The sequence below is a fragment of the Syzygium oleosum genome, unplaced genomic scaffold, assembly GCF_021117445.2.
Source record: "Syzygium oleosum isolate NSW1041296 unplaced genomic scaffold, Sole_v2.1 Sole_v2.02, whole genome shotgun sequence".
Taxonomy (NCBI): domain Eukaryota; kingdom Viridiplantae; phylum Streptophyta; class Magnoliopsida; order Myrtales; family Myrtaceae; genus Syzygium; species Syzygium oleosum.
Window position 1 is genome coordinate 1,379,449 of NW_026607486.1, and position 12,357 is coordinate 1,391,805.

Here is a 12,357-nt window from a genome sequence, read left to right on the forward strand (position 1 = left end):
ACAATGAATAGTGGTGTCTCTGTTCGGTCATCCAATGGTGACAGTTCGAAATATGATTTTTATGGCTTGTTGGATGAAATCATAGAAATAGAGTACCCTGGACCATTAATGATGCGGGTTGTGTTATTTAAGTGCACGTGGTTCGACCCCGTCAAAGGAATGAAGGTGCATACAAAGTTCAATTTGGTTGAAATAAATCACAAGAAAAGGTATATGAAGTATGAACCATTTGTCTTGGCACAACAAGCAATTCAAGTATGTTATGCATCATATCCTAGTTTGAAACGTGACAAAGCTGATTGGTGGGCTGTATGTAAAATCAAAGACCGAGGAAAATCGAGGAACACTGGAAGGATAGAGCCTACCAACGGGAGGAAGTGTCTAACACGGTTGAAATTGAGGAATATAACATACCAACTTTACGAGATCCGTGTGGAGCAATGATAGATGTGGAGCCAACTGAAATTTGCGAGTTAAATGTACAAGAATGTTCAGAATCTGATTTTCAAACAGATGACGAAGACGAGGACGAGGACGAGGACGAGGACGAGGACGAGGACGAAGACGAAGACGAAGACGAAGATTAAAATTTTTGTCACAAAACACTACAGATGTGTAATTATTAATGCTACAGGTGCTATTTTGGTTGTTATCATTATTGTTCTTGTTATTATTGTTATTGTGCTTTTTTATTATTGTTATTGTCGATTATTCTTTTTATTTTAATTGATCGTCCGAAATTTTGTCCCTAAATGCCGACAAGTCTAATATTATTAACGTGCCCTAACATTTCCGATATTCTAATTTCTATTGCAACATTTAAGATGCCTAAATTTTGGATTGAAAAAAAGATGTAGCAAATTTAGGACCCAAATAAATGAGATGCTAAATTTTTGACCGAAAAAAAAATTCACAAATTTACAACGTTCATGTAGTATGTGCATATTTGCGCCGGACTCAAGCTGTCCGTCGCAAATTTTGCGAGAGAATTTGTACCGTTCGAAATTGTATACGGATAATTTAATCCGTCGCAAATTTGCAACGGAATTTTTTTACGTCGCAAATTTGCGACAATTTTTATTTCTGCTGGAAATTTTTGTCGATCGCAAAATTTGCGACCGATATAGAAAGTCCGTTGCAAATTTGTGACGGAAAGTTGATTTTGCGATAAGATTTTTACCGCTCGAAATTTTCGGCGTAAAAAAAATCCATTGTAAATTTACGACGGACTAAGATTTCCATCGCAAAATTTGTCACGGAAATTTTAGTCCGCCGCAAATTTTGCGACGGACTCAGCCGTCCATCGCAAATTTTGCGACGGACTAATCTGTGACCTCCACGTTTGCGACCTCCACGTTTGCGACGAAATTTGCGACGAATTTGCGACGGATTTTTGCGAAATTTTGTGACGGACAAACTTTCGTCGCAAATTTTGCACGAAATTGCGACGGATTTTGCCACGAATTTTGCGACGGACAAGCGTACGTCACAAATTTTGCGACGAAATTTGCGGCAATGAATTGCGACCGATTTTTGCGACGAATTTTGCGACGGACAATCGTTGTCGCAAATTTTGCGACAATTTGCGACGGATTTTTGAGACGAATTTTGCGACGGATCGAGTTCGTCGCAAATTTGCGACGAAATTTGCGACGAAATTGCGACGGATATTCGACGAATTTTGCGACGGACTATGTGCCGTCGCAAATTTGCGACAATTTTTTCGTCGCAAATTTGCGTTAACTTGTGAATTTTCCGTCGCAAAATTTTGCGACGACGAGTAGCGACGGAAGCAAAATCTGTCGCAAATTCGATTTGCGACGGATTTTCCACGTTTTCCGTCGCAAATTCCGTCGCTAATCCGGTGTTTTTTTGTAGTGTCTTAGATATTTTCACTTCTTGTCAATTGAATCTATCCGACTAAGTTCGGTCGAAAATCCTACGTGGCACTGACGTGGACAATTTTAAATAATATTTTTATCAATCTTTTATTTTTTATTCTTTTTACTTTCTTTTTCTTTTTCTTTTTTTTTCCTTCCCTTCTTCCTCCTTCAGCCGGTCGTCGGGTCTTGGCAATTGGCTAGAGTCGAGGACGGACGAGGTTGACCTCGCCAAGGGCTGGCCTCGGGCGAGAACACCCCCGCTGGCCCCTGGCGAGGTCGACCTCCCCATATCTGGTGAGGTTGAACCTCGTCGTCGTTGGGCAAGGCTTGACCTTGCCAGGAGCCGGTGAGACTGGCCCTCACTAGTAGCCGACGGGGGCGAGGCTAGACCTCGTCGGCCCTCCCTTTTGGTTGGTTAGCAAGGCCGGGCAACTGGCTAGAGGAGGAAGAATGGGAGAAAAAAAAGAAAGAAAAGAAAAAGAAAACAAGAAAAAATATATTATTAAAAATTATTCACATCAGCACCACATAGGCTGACCGGCGTTCATGTCAGCAATTTCCTGGTAAAATTGGCCGGATGGATTCAATTGACAAGAAGTGAAAAAGTTTAGAACTCCGTTGATAAAATTAAAATGTTTGGAATTGTATCGGCAAAAATGCAATAATTTATGAAATTTTGGACAACTTTCTCCGATGATGCGTGTCGATCTCAGTTTAATCAGGCTGGGGATTATAACCCAAGAAAAGGGGAAAAACAGAGAGAAGGAAGAACAAAAATTTATGGCCAAAATGTCAACTCAGAAAAAACAGAAAAATAAAAAAATTGAACTCGTAGAGGAAGGAGTCGAGGATATGGATAAGCCCTTATGCTGAAATATATCGTCGACGTTTAAGCGGTGCAGTGCAGAGCAGCGTGAAGATTCATGGCTTCCTCCTCTACGCTCTCCCTCTGTTCTTCTCTCGCGTCTCAATGCCGACTCTCCCCTCCCAACCCGCACGCCCACCACCACCACCACCACCACCCTTCGTCCTCCATCTACTTCCCGCCCTCCTCCAAGGCCACCGTCGCTCCCCTCGCCTCCCTCAAGCTCGCCCCCTCTAGACCCTCCTCCTCGTCCTCATTCACGGCCAAGTCTTCGGAATCCGATGCTCCCGTGATCGAATTCGCCCCCGAAGCGACCGAGCCCGAGCCGGAGCCCGAGCCGGAGCCGGCCCCGGCGGTCCCGAGCCCCGGCGACGCGCCCAAGCGCGAGGAGGTGTTCGCCGTGGTCATGGTGAGTGGCGGCTTGCTCACGCGCCGTTTCTTGGTTGTTGGCGACATGGGTTCCTCAGTCTTTTACATGATACTGTCTCTGTTGTCCAGAGGAGCAAGAGGGTAGTCGTTATTGGGGTTTTAATGCTCATTCTTACCGTCTGGTGTGCGTGTTCTGGACTTTGGCTAGGTTGGGTCTCGCCAGTACATTGTATTCCCTGGGCGCTATATCTACACGCAGAGGCTTAAAGGTGCGAGTGTGGACGATAAGGTGAGGACTTTTTCTCTCCTGTTTATGAGCACAGGACTCAGCGATTTCCATTTATTATAATCATCCATTTATGTATGTGAAAGGAGGGATTTTTTGGAACATTCTTTAGGAAAAAAAGGACCTTGTGCATTTGGTGGCAATTGGGTGTGCATCGGATGAATTTACATTGTATTGAGATAGTAAGACGAATCTTCTGTGGCAGCATCCTGAAATCTAACTAGTGATTCTTGAGATCATGTCCACTCACACACAAGAAGCCAGGAAAGATCTGCTCATATGTAATGCAGCTGAGATATTATGAGATGGATTGTACTCTTTAGTGGCAATTAAATGTTTCATGGAGAATGACACATCCCAGAATAAAGAGTTTTTGATATGTTGGTGTTGCTGGTTGTGGGAATGCAGGGTGGCAGCACTTTCCTCTTGATCTTTATTAGGCTTGAAAATGAATGTCACCTTGCTTGGCTCATTCGCTTAGAGTAATTGTTTGTAGGGTTCCATGGTGAACATCCTCTTTTTGTGGGAGTCTAATGCTTTTGAGATGTATAATTGGCTGCATGCATTATGATGGGGAAGATCTATATTTGAGATTGAGGTGTTATTAGAGCATTGAAAAATCTTTTCATTTGGAGTCTGAATGGTTATATCGGGACGAAATCTCTTAGAACTCAATACCTTGTCATATGACCCCAGTATATTATAGTCTGAGGGCTCACCCACATATCTAGTTCTGCCCAAGTCCTTATGGTTGCCTCCCATGTCAGAGACCTCGTACGCATGCTTACATCTCAAAGAGATCGTGTGCTGATGAACACCTCACTGCCTGCAGATGGTGTTAGCTTTGGACACATTGAAGACTCTTTGAAATTAAATTTTCCACGGACTGAAAAAGATTATGTTTGGTTATAATCCCAGTGGGAAGCACTACTCTTAGTTTTTCTTCTGATTATACGTTCCCATTTTTGGGTTTTAGGGACACCAAACTAAAACAGAGAAATGCACCCTTATTGACACCCCCGATGCATTTGTAGATGCATTCATGCATATCTGTGCTGAGGATGAGAGGTTTTCCAATGCATATGGAGAGTTGATCTTGGCCTTCTTTACTTGTTCATGTTTGAATTTCTTGCTCAGATCATTTCTTAGTTTTTTTCAGAGTTAAGACATTTTTTATTTTGGCAAATAGGGCATGACTACTTGCATGTTGTTTGTGTTTCTTCATTTGATTGAGCCTGGAGATTTAAAAAATGTATTTTCAATTGAATAGCTCAGTCAGACGTTAATGCTTCCATCTATTTTTATTTCTAATGTCCTTTGGTTAATCTGGATTGTTTGTTTAAGATAAATGGGTGCATTTGTATCTGTATATGGATATGTGCATGGGTGCTGCTGAAATAAGATTGTAGTGTCAATATAGTTCAAGAGAAGATGAGAGTGTAAACTAATTGGGAATTGGATCAGGACTTCCATCTAGTTTAGAATCTCAAGGCCATACTCTATCGATATTTTTTAGTATATAAAGCATGAAGCATGATATGGCGGCTTTTATTTAAAGTTTCAGAAACTTTTGGAACCTGTAGTAAGTATTGCCTGAGGTCTCTCCTAATTGGGTAAAAAAAAACACAACGAGCTCCATAAGCTCAAGGAAAGTTCCATTGTATCTAATTCCGTAGGAATCTGCGTGTGTGGTCTCTATTTGTATGTGATATAAGTGAATATCCATGCCTACCAGTGCTTAACATGCGTGGATATTTGTCAGAGTTCTCAGAACCTGTTTGCTCTATAATGTATTGTGATTATGATGACCTTTCACGTTTAGAAAAATTGTCAACATTTATTAATGTCAATATTTTCATCTCTTAATTGAGAGTTATTTTACGTTTTAGATCCATGGACCTTCCAAAGGTCCTATTGGAGCAATATTTTTCCTTATGCTTTGATCAAATATCTGATTCTTGAATTTTTTTTCAGATAATTTTGAATAAGGTATTGCTTGTGGGGACCAAAACAAGTACCTATATCGGAAAGCCAGTGGTGCCTAATGCTGCAGTGCATGCTGTTGTTGAAGAGCAGGTTGTAGAGACTAAAGTTAATTTGGAATTTTAAATAGCATGCCAATGCATTCGTGAATCAATTTTTTCTCCCAATTTTTACCCAAAAAAAAGATAAGAAATTTCTCCCAATTGATGAAGTGCATCCTTCTTTTACAGGGTCTAGATCCCAAAGTGATCGTCTTCAAGTACAAGAAGAAAAAGAAGTACAGAAGAAATATTGGTCATCGGCAGGTATTATACAGAATTGCATTTAAAGCAAGAAGACTATCAAAACTGCCATATTTGCACTTACTTAGATCATCATGTTCTGATTTCCTTATGGTTCAACTGTTCAGCCAAACACCAGGATCAGGATAACGGGCGTCACTGGCTATCAAGACTCTCCTGCAGTCACCCTTGATTCATGAGCTCCTGCAGGAGTGCCCAAAGTGTCTCAAGCCAACTTTAGGAAGTTGTAATTTTTGTACTCCGCCCAATGGAGTAAGGTTTCTTGTTGTATTTGTGCTTTCCGCAACAGGGAACTGAATATATTTATTTCCTGACCACCATTTTAATCCATTTGGTTCCTTGAAACAAGTTGTTACTGCATTTGCTAAACCATCTTTTTCGTTCTTTTCGGCACAGCATTTGCTCGAGAGTATTTTGCTTTTGGTGGTATCCTGAACCTGAAGATGATCCTTATTCCAACTTAGCCAGGAATTAACGATTGGCTGATGTGTTTTGCTCACCTGATCCAAATAAGAACTCGTGAGAGAACCTCAACGTCTATCACTTGATCATCATGTTGCAGAATTAAATGACTCACCTCCGCGAGACCCAACCAATTTATGCATTCCAATGGCTTACGGTTGAGCCATCTTAGCTCTTTGAACACCTTGCCACTTTCCGTTTCTCGCGATGGCAAAAGTAAGAACTATTCCTTTTGTAAACGTTTGAGGGAGGGATAATCGAACGGATAATGCTGCCGAGAGTAGCCTGTTATAACAACATTTCGGGGATGCAGATTACTCAAATTTATTTCTTCGGTTTGAGAAAAACCCAAGAAATTTACACAATGCATTCCGTTTTGTACTTAAGATGAGCTGTTAGTCGTATACACGAAATTTCTTAATCTCCCTTCCCTGTGACATGTGGGTTCCGAGGCTCTATCCGAGTCTGGATAAATTCAATAACAGCATTTTGCACTCAATCACATGGTTGAGCATCTAGGAAAATCATGCGGGTCATCTCATAAGGGAAAAAGAATGGTAAATCAAATCAACTGAAGGAGTCACCGCTGCATGTCCACCTTGTTCGCGGAGATCATGATGCTATTACATTATAATTCACTAGCATCAGATAAACTAGAATCCTTAGCATCATTCCATCGAAAAGGAGTACAACAGTGAACCCCTGCAAAAAATGTGAGGGCTCCAATTGCCACATTATACCTCGTGCTCATATATTGTTGGACAGACATAAAAGGAGCAGTACAAGTTACAGTTTTACGTCTGGGTTTAATTTGTATTGCTATAGGTGTGGGGGACCATAGTCGACTTGTGGGTCACAATATGGGGTTAAGAGCTGCCTTTTAGCTGAACTCCAACAAAGACGATCGAGACTTAAGCCACTGGATCTTCAGTTCATCCCAGTCTCAGCAGTCCCCAGATTGGCAGTTTCCGACAACATTTCACAGGGGGCTTATCACTTATGACTCATTCATAAGTTCGTTTTCTCTTGAAGAGGGTGGGGATTATGATAAGCAAGCCGATCAGGAACAGCACCAACAGAGTTTTCCCGTCGTATAGGTCTTTAACTGACTTAAGATCTCCAAGAGCAAGGCCAGCCTGATGATAAGAAGAGCAACAGCAGCAGTAAATAAACATGAAAACAGGAATTTCATAACTACACATTTCAGCATTATAAAGATCTAGCCAAAGACATAAGACCAATTGATGAGATTACTTCATACACTCTACCCTTAATATGTTCAGGAAGCAATAAGCAAAGGGGAAGCAAGCTCATATCTGACATATATCCATCAAATGTGCAATGCAGCACCAAAAAAATTTTGACGCTGCCCAGTGTGCCACTCTATGAGGAGCCATCTCCACACTTCCCATGTGAAAATTTTCCTTTCCAATGAGATATAGCGAGAGTCAATGGGCAGAAAATATATCTTTTAGATATTAGAAGATCAAATTCGTATTCATCCACAGAAGGAACATCCAAAGATTTACCGTGGGGTACAACAATGAATAATGCAGCGTTGGAGCTCCTTCAAGAGCTAGTCACCATGCATTAATTAACCATTACCCGAATAAAACAGGTTTGGCGCACATATCATCTTGTTTTTGTACTAAACCCAAGAGAGTACGCATCGCAAGAGAATGTATACTCCCCAACCAAGAGAACAACCTCACTATTAAGCCTGACAATTCTAGCTTTCTACTAAAAAAAGGTCCAATGTTGAGAGAAAACTTACTCTGACAGTTATGAGAGAGGCTGGAAGAAGACCAATTACTGTTGCCAAAAAGAAAATATGAAAGGGTATATCAACAATTGGAGAAGCCAAATTGATAAAAAGGTTGGGCAGTGTTGGTGTTATCCTCAGAAATAACATATAATTCAGCAACTTTTCCCGGCGCTTTGCTATCTGCATCAACAGAATGTCCATTAGTGCCGACTTGAAGCTATTGTCACAAACAAAATCTAGACAAAACAATCTTACGACGTCAAGATAAAATGAAACATACCTCTCCTTGGAAAAATCTCAACTTCTCAGGCCACAACCAACTCACTAAGGGCCTGCCTATCAATTTGGACAAAAAAAAGCATGAAGATGCTCCGGCTGTGGCATTGAAGACAACTAGGAAAAGGCCTCTTATGACACCAAAAAGAGCTCCAGCGAGCAAGGACATGAAGATTGTTCCAGGTATCATGAAAGTTTGCATGAAGATGTAAGTTGAGCAGTAACCGAGAATGAACTTTGCTGGGTACTCTTTAGCATACAGTGAGAGATCATCTCTGGATCGACAAAAGCATTAGTTAGAGAAGCTGAATCAGATAAGCAGTATTTGAGAACTCGTCTGAATGAATCATACTGATCTTGCAATACTTTACGACAAATAAAAGAACAGAAACTGAAGCATATGTGCATTAAGAACTAGTGTTGAGTTAGCTATTCTACAACACCTACAGCTGTAAAAAGGGGTGCTGTAACATTTGTGTCATAGCACAGTCACAACACTATAGAACTACGACATGGACACAACTATACAAAATGAACCTGTAGTATGCGGAAAAGAAGCCAGAACACACAAAACTTCCAAATTTTCAAGAATGATCATCCATCTAAGACAAAGTAGTAGTCGTCGTCTTATATCTCAAGACTAGTGAACACGAAAGCAATTCCGGTGCTAAAGCTCCTTCCAACAGATACTCCAGACTCAAACCTTGAGCTCAAACTAGAGCCTGAAAGGAGCACAACTCCATTTTCTCATTAGTCGTTTTTAACATCACACAACCAAACAAAACTCGAACATGGAGAAGTCGTCCTCTTTTTTCTCTAATTTGCCTTTTCCCTCTTGCGAAACCATGAATACACATCAAACCACAAGAGTGTATATTCAAGACCCAAATTTCAGGGGATGCTCATTCATGGCGCACCACAGGCAATTGAAATTAAGCACGAACAGCGTTCGGCCACACTCGCATTACGACCCCTCATCACATTAGTCATTCGGTCGTCGAGCAACGCGCGGCAATGACCCATCGCATTACAAATCCGTCGACAAATCAAAGCACAAAGCCAAAAAAAAACAAGCGCACGGAACGAGCACCGACACAAGAAAACGGGGAACGGAAGGCAATTGGGGCCTACTTGAGGACGCGGAGATCCGAAATCGTGCGGGGGAGCTTGATTCTGCCGTACTCGGCGGCGGGCATTGTCTTGTAGATGCAGAACAGCCCCGCGGCGAAGAAGAGGAAGACGCCGGCGAACACCGCGAGCTCCCCACGCGACAGCGGGAACCGCTCCGGCTTGGGCCCCTTGCCGGTGGGGGAGTCGTCCTCCTCCCCCTTGGCGGCGGCGGCGGCGGCCTCGCCGTCCCTCAGCAGCCTCGCCATGTCCACGATCACGCTCCTCGGCGCCGCCATGAGAGAACGGTTCCGGATCGGGGTGGGCGCAGCAGGCGTATCGGATTGCTCATAGGGGATGGATCTGGAGGCCGATCGGATTCATGATCGCCGGCATCATCAGATCGATCGATCGATCGAGAGGGAGAAAACGATGGAGGTTGAATCCCCGAAGGAGAGAATCAAGAGTTCGCGAAATTTTTTTTTTTTTCTTTTTGAACTGGCGAACGGGAAACCCTGTTCGATGGGGGACTCGGAGGCGATTTGTTGACTTTTCAGAGGTCGTGCATCGGGCGGCGGGGGCATGAAAGTTATGAAACGGGTTTTTCGTGGTTCGAAATTAAACACAACAAATTACGACCGTTGTCCTAATTTCGCTCGATGTTACATTTTTTTTCGTATGGAAAAATTTCAAATAAGAACTGGAAGTACACTCATTTTTTTTAATAAATACCTGAAATAAATATTATCTCAAATAAATTATCCGAAGCGGATTTTGTTTAAAATAAAAGCTTGAAGAGCTTGACTTTACCAACGAATCGATGGCATTATTGTCATTTTATTTATTTTTCTTATTTTCTTTTTTTTTCCTCCATCGCTGGCAGCAAGGGCCTGATGACCCTCACCAGACACTAGGCAAGGGCGCGGCTAGCCTTCGCCTGGGTAGGGCGAGGGTTGCCTCGCCCAAGCAAGGCTGCGGGTTGATGGACCCTCGCCCGATTTGGCAAGGGCTGCTCTCACTAGATCTGGGCGAGGGTCATCTCGCCCGAGGCTAATGAAAGCTGCGACCCTAGCCGGTTGCCAGCCGAGCCCTCGCCGGTTGGTGATGGAGAAAAAAATGGTAAAAAAGAAATGGGAAAGAATAAAATGAATAAAGGACGAAAATGCTCTTAATTAATTGGTGAGATCAAACCTTTTTTTTTAGATTGGTATGGTTACTTCAGGTTCTTAATTGAAATAAGGTCTAATTCGAGTCCTTATTTAAGAAAATAAGTACACTTCAGATTTTTATTTGAAATAATATTCACTTCAGATCCTTATTTGAGAAAATGATGGCACTTCAAGCTTTTATTTGGAATTTTTCCCTTTCCCGTCTTTAACCTTCGAAATCTATCATTTTGACCTTTGACATTTTCCAATTCGTTGCAATTCCGCCCTTCTGCTTGACCCCGCTCAAGCACCTCACGTGCGTCGCACATGCGAAGGTTTTTGCAGGCATTTTGGGGACTTTGAAGCGTGTTCGATTCTGTCGCACTTTGGTCCGTGAAGTCTACGTTATTATGTGATGTGATGATCTTTCTCGGCTTTTCGGGCCTAATTTCCTTTAAAAGCACCAATTCTAAGTCGGGTCATAATTTTGGCCTCAAATTTTTTTGTCTTGTAAAATTAACACAAACTTTAGATTATGTCCCAATTCCAGTTAAAACTTTCTTTTGTCTCATAAAAAAAGCTTCTAGCTTTCAGTCGGATTTCAATCTCTAATTCAAACTTTTTATTGTCTCATAAAAAACACCAACTTTTAGTCGGTACCCAAATTTGGCCCCCTTCAAGTTTTCGTGCAATGATGTTTTTCACGTGTACTCGGCGAATACTCAACGGAGACTTGACGAGACTAGACTTGGGTATCGACTGAAAGTTTGTGTTTGACATAAAAAAAAGTGTAGGCCAGAATTGGGACCCGAGATAAAGTTGATAATTTTTTTACGAGACAAAACAATGTTCGAATTAAAATTGGAATTTAAGTTAAAGTTGGTTCTTTTCAAAAGAGTTTGGGCCCGGCTTTTTGTAGGTTTTCAATTGATGGAATCACATTAACCTTTGCGTTAGTGTAGAGGAGCTTAAAAGGAGCTTTTTCCTAAAGGGGTTTTTAAGTAAAGATTAGAGGTGCACGCCATCGCTTTTATATATTTTCGTTCTTCTTAGCTGAGAATATGACAATTCAAGTAAAATAAATATAAACATTTTGAAATAAAATCACAAAATGAATGGTCACGTTCATCGAAAACACAAGCCGCGGGGTCTCGTCATGTACTTGGAACTAGGGGTGTCGGGTCGGGTCGGGACGGGACGGGCTTTCATGATATCCGACCCGACCCGAAATATACAGGGTCGCGCTTGACCCGACCCAACCCGACCCAAGATCATGTTTAGCATATACTCCAAAAATATGGTCGGGTCGGGTCAGTCCGGGTCGGGTTTAGGCTTTTTTTTTTATTTAATAGGGACCAATCTTCGAGCCATCGTTGAGAGAGAGATAGCTGCTTTGTTCTCTGCAGCTTGTTCTGTACCTCCTCCTCTGTCTCTCTCTCTTTGCATTTGCAGTAGCAGTTGAGCACTGCTCCCTCCACCCAATCACCACCCAAGAAGGCCCACGGGAGTAGCTCCGGAAAAATGAGTGCCGCTGCCGAGTCCAAGAAGAAATTGCCCAAGCCCCCGGCGGCGAAGCCCGGCTCCGACATTCGGAAGCCCTCGTCGACCTCCACTGCCGCCGCCGACCGCAAGACCGTCATCAAGAGCGCCGACATGACGACCTCCGAAGCTCGGGCTTTTTTGACATCCCTAAAGGACAGGACGACCTCCAAAGCTCGGCGTTGCTTTAGATCCTGAGTGCGGAACCAAAGACGAGAGCCGAACGGCTACTGCTCCAACAGAGAGGATCGATAGGGAGACAGAGCTCGCCAGGGAGGTGGGGCTCGGCGCCAGGGCCTCGACCTGGGCGGTCACGGTGAGCGCCGCGAGGGCGAGGATGAAGGCCACCACAGCCATGTTCGTGAACTTCAC

The 12,357-nt window shown here is 42.7% G+C and overlaps 2 protein-coding genes across 2 annotated transcripts; one reads left to right on the forward strand and one right to left on the reverse strand.

The window, feature by feature from the left end:
• Positions 1–2,752: 2,752 nt before the first annotated feature.
• On the forward strand, positions 2,753–6,036 carry LOC115686815 (50S ribosomal protein L21, chloroplastic). The gene is made up of 5 exons (XM_030612221.2): positions 2,753–3,157; positions 3,326–3,406; positions 5,378–5,479; positions 5,617–5,691; positions 5,796–6,036. The coding sequence occupies exons 1-5, from the start codon at positions 2,807–2,809 to the stop codon at positions 5,865–5,867; spliced, it is 681 nt and encodes a 226-aa protein (XP_030468081.1). The 5' UTR covers positions 2,753–2,806; the 3' UTR covers positions 5,868–6,036.
• A 630-nt stretch (positions 6,037–6,666) lies between these two features.
• On the reverse strand, positions 6,667–9,805 carry LOC115686814 (uncharacterized membrane protein At4g09580). Its single transcript, XM_030612220.2, has 4 exons — positions 9,323–9,805; positions 8,196–8,466; positions 7,925–8,095; positions 6,667–7,286 (listed from the first exon to the last, which is right to left on the reverse strand). The coding sequence occupies exons 1-4, from the start codon at positions 9,595–9,597 to the stop codon at positions 7,155–7,157; spliced, it is 849 nt and encodes a 282-aa protein (XP_030468080.2). The 5' UTR covers positions 9,598–9,805; the 3' UTR covers positions 6,667–7,154.
• Positions 9,806–12,357: the final 2,552 nt, after the last annotated feature.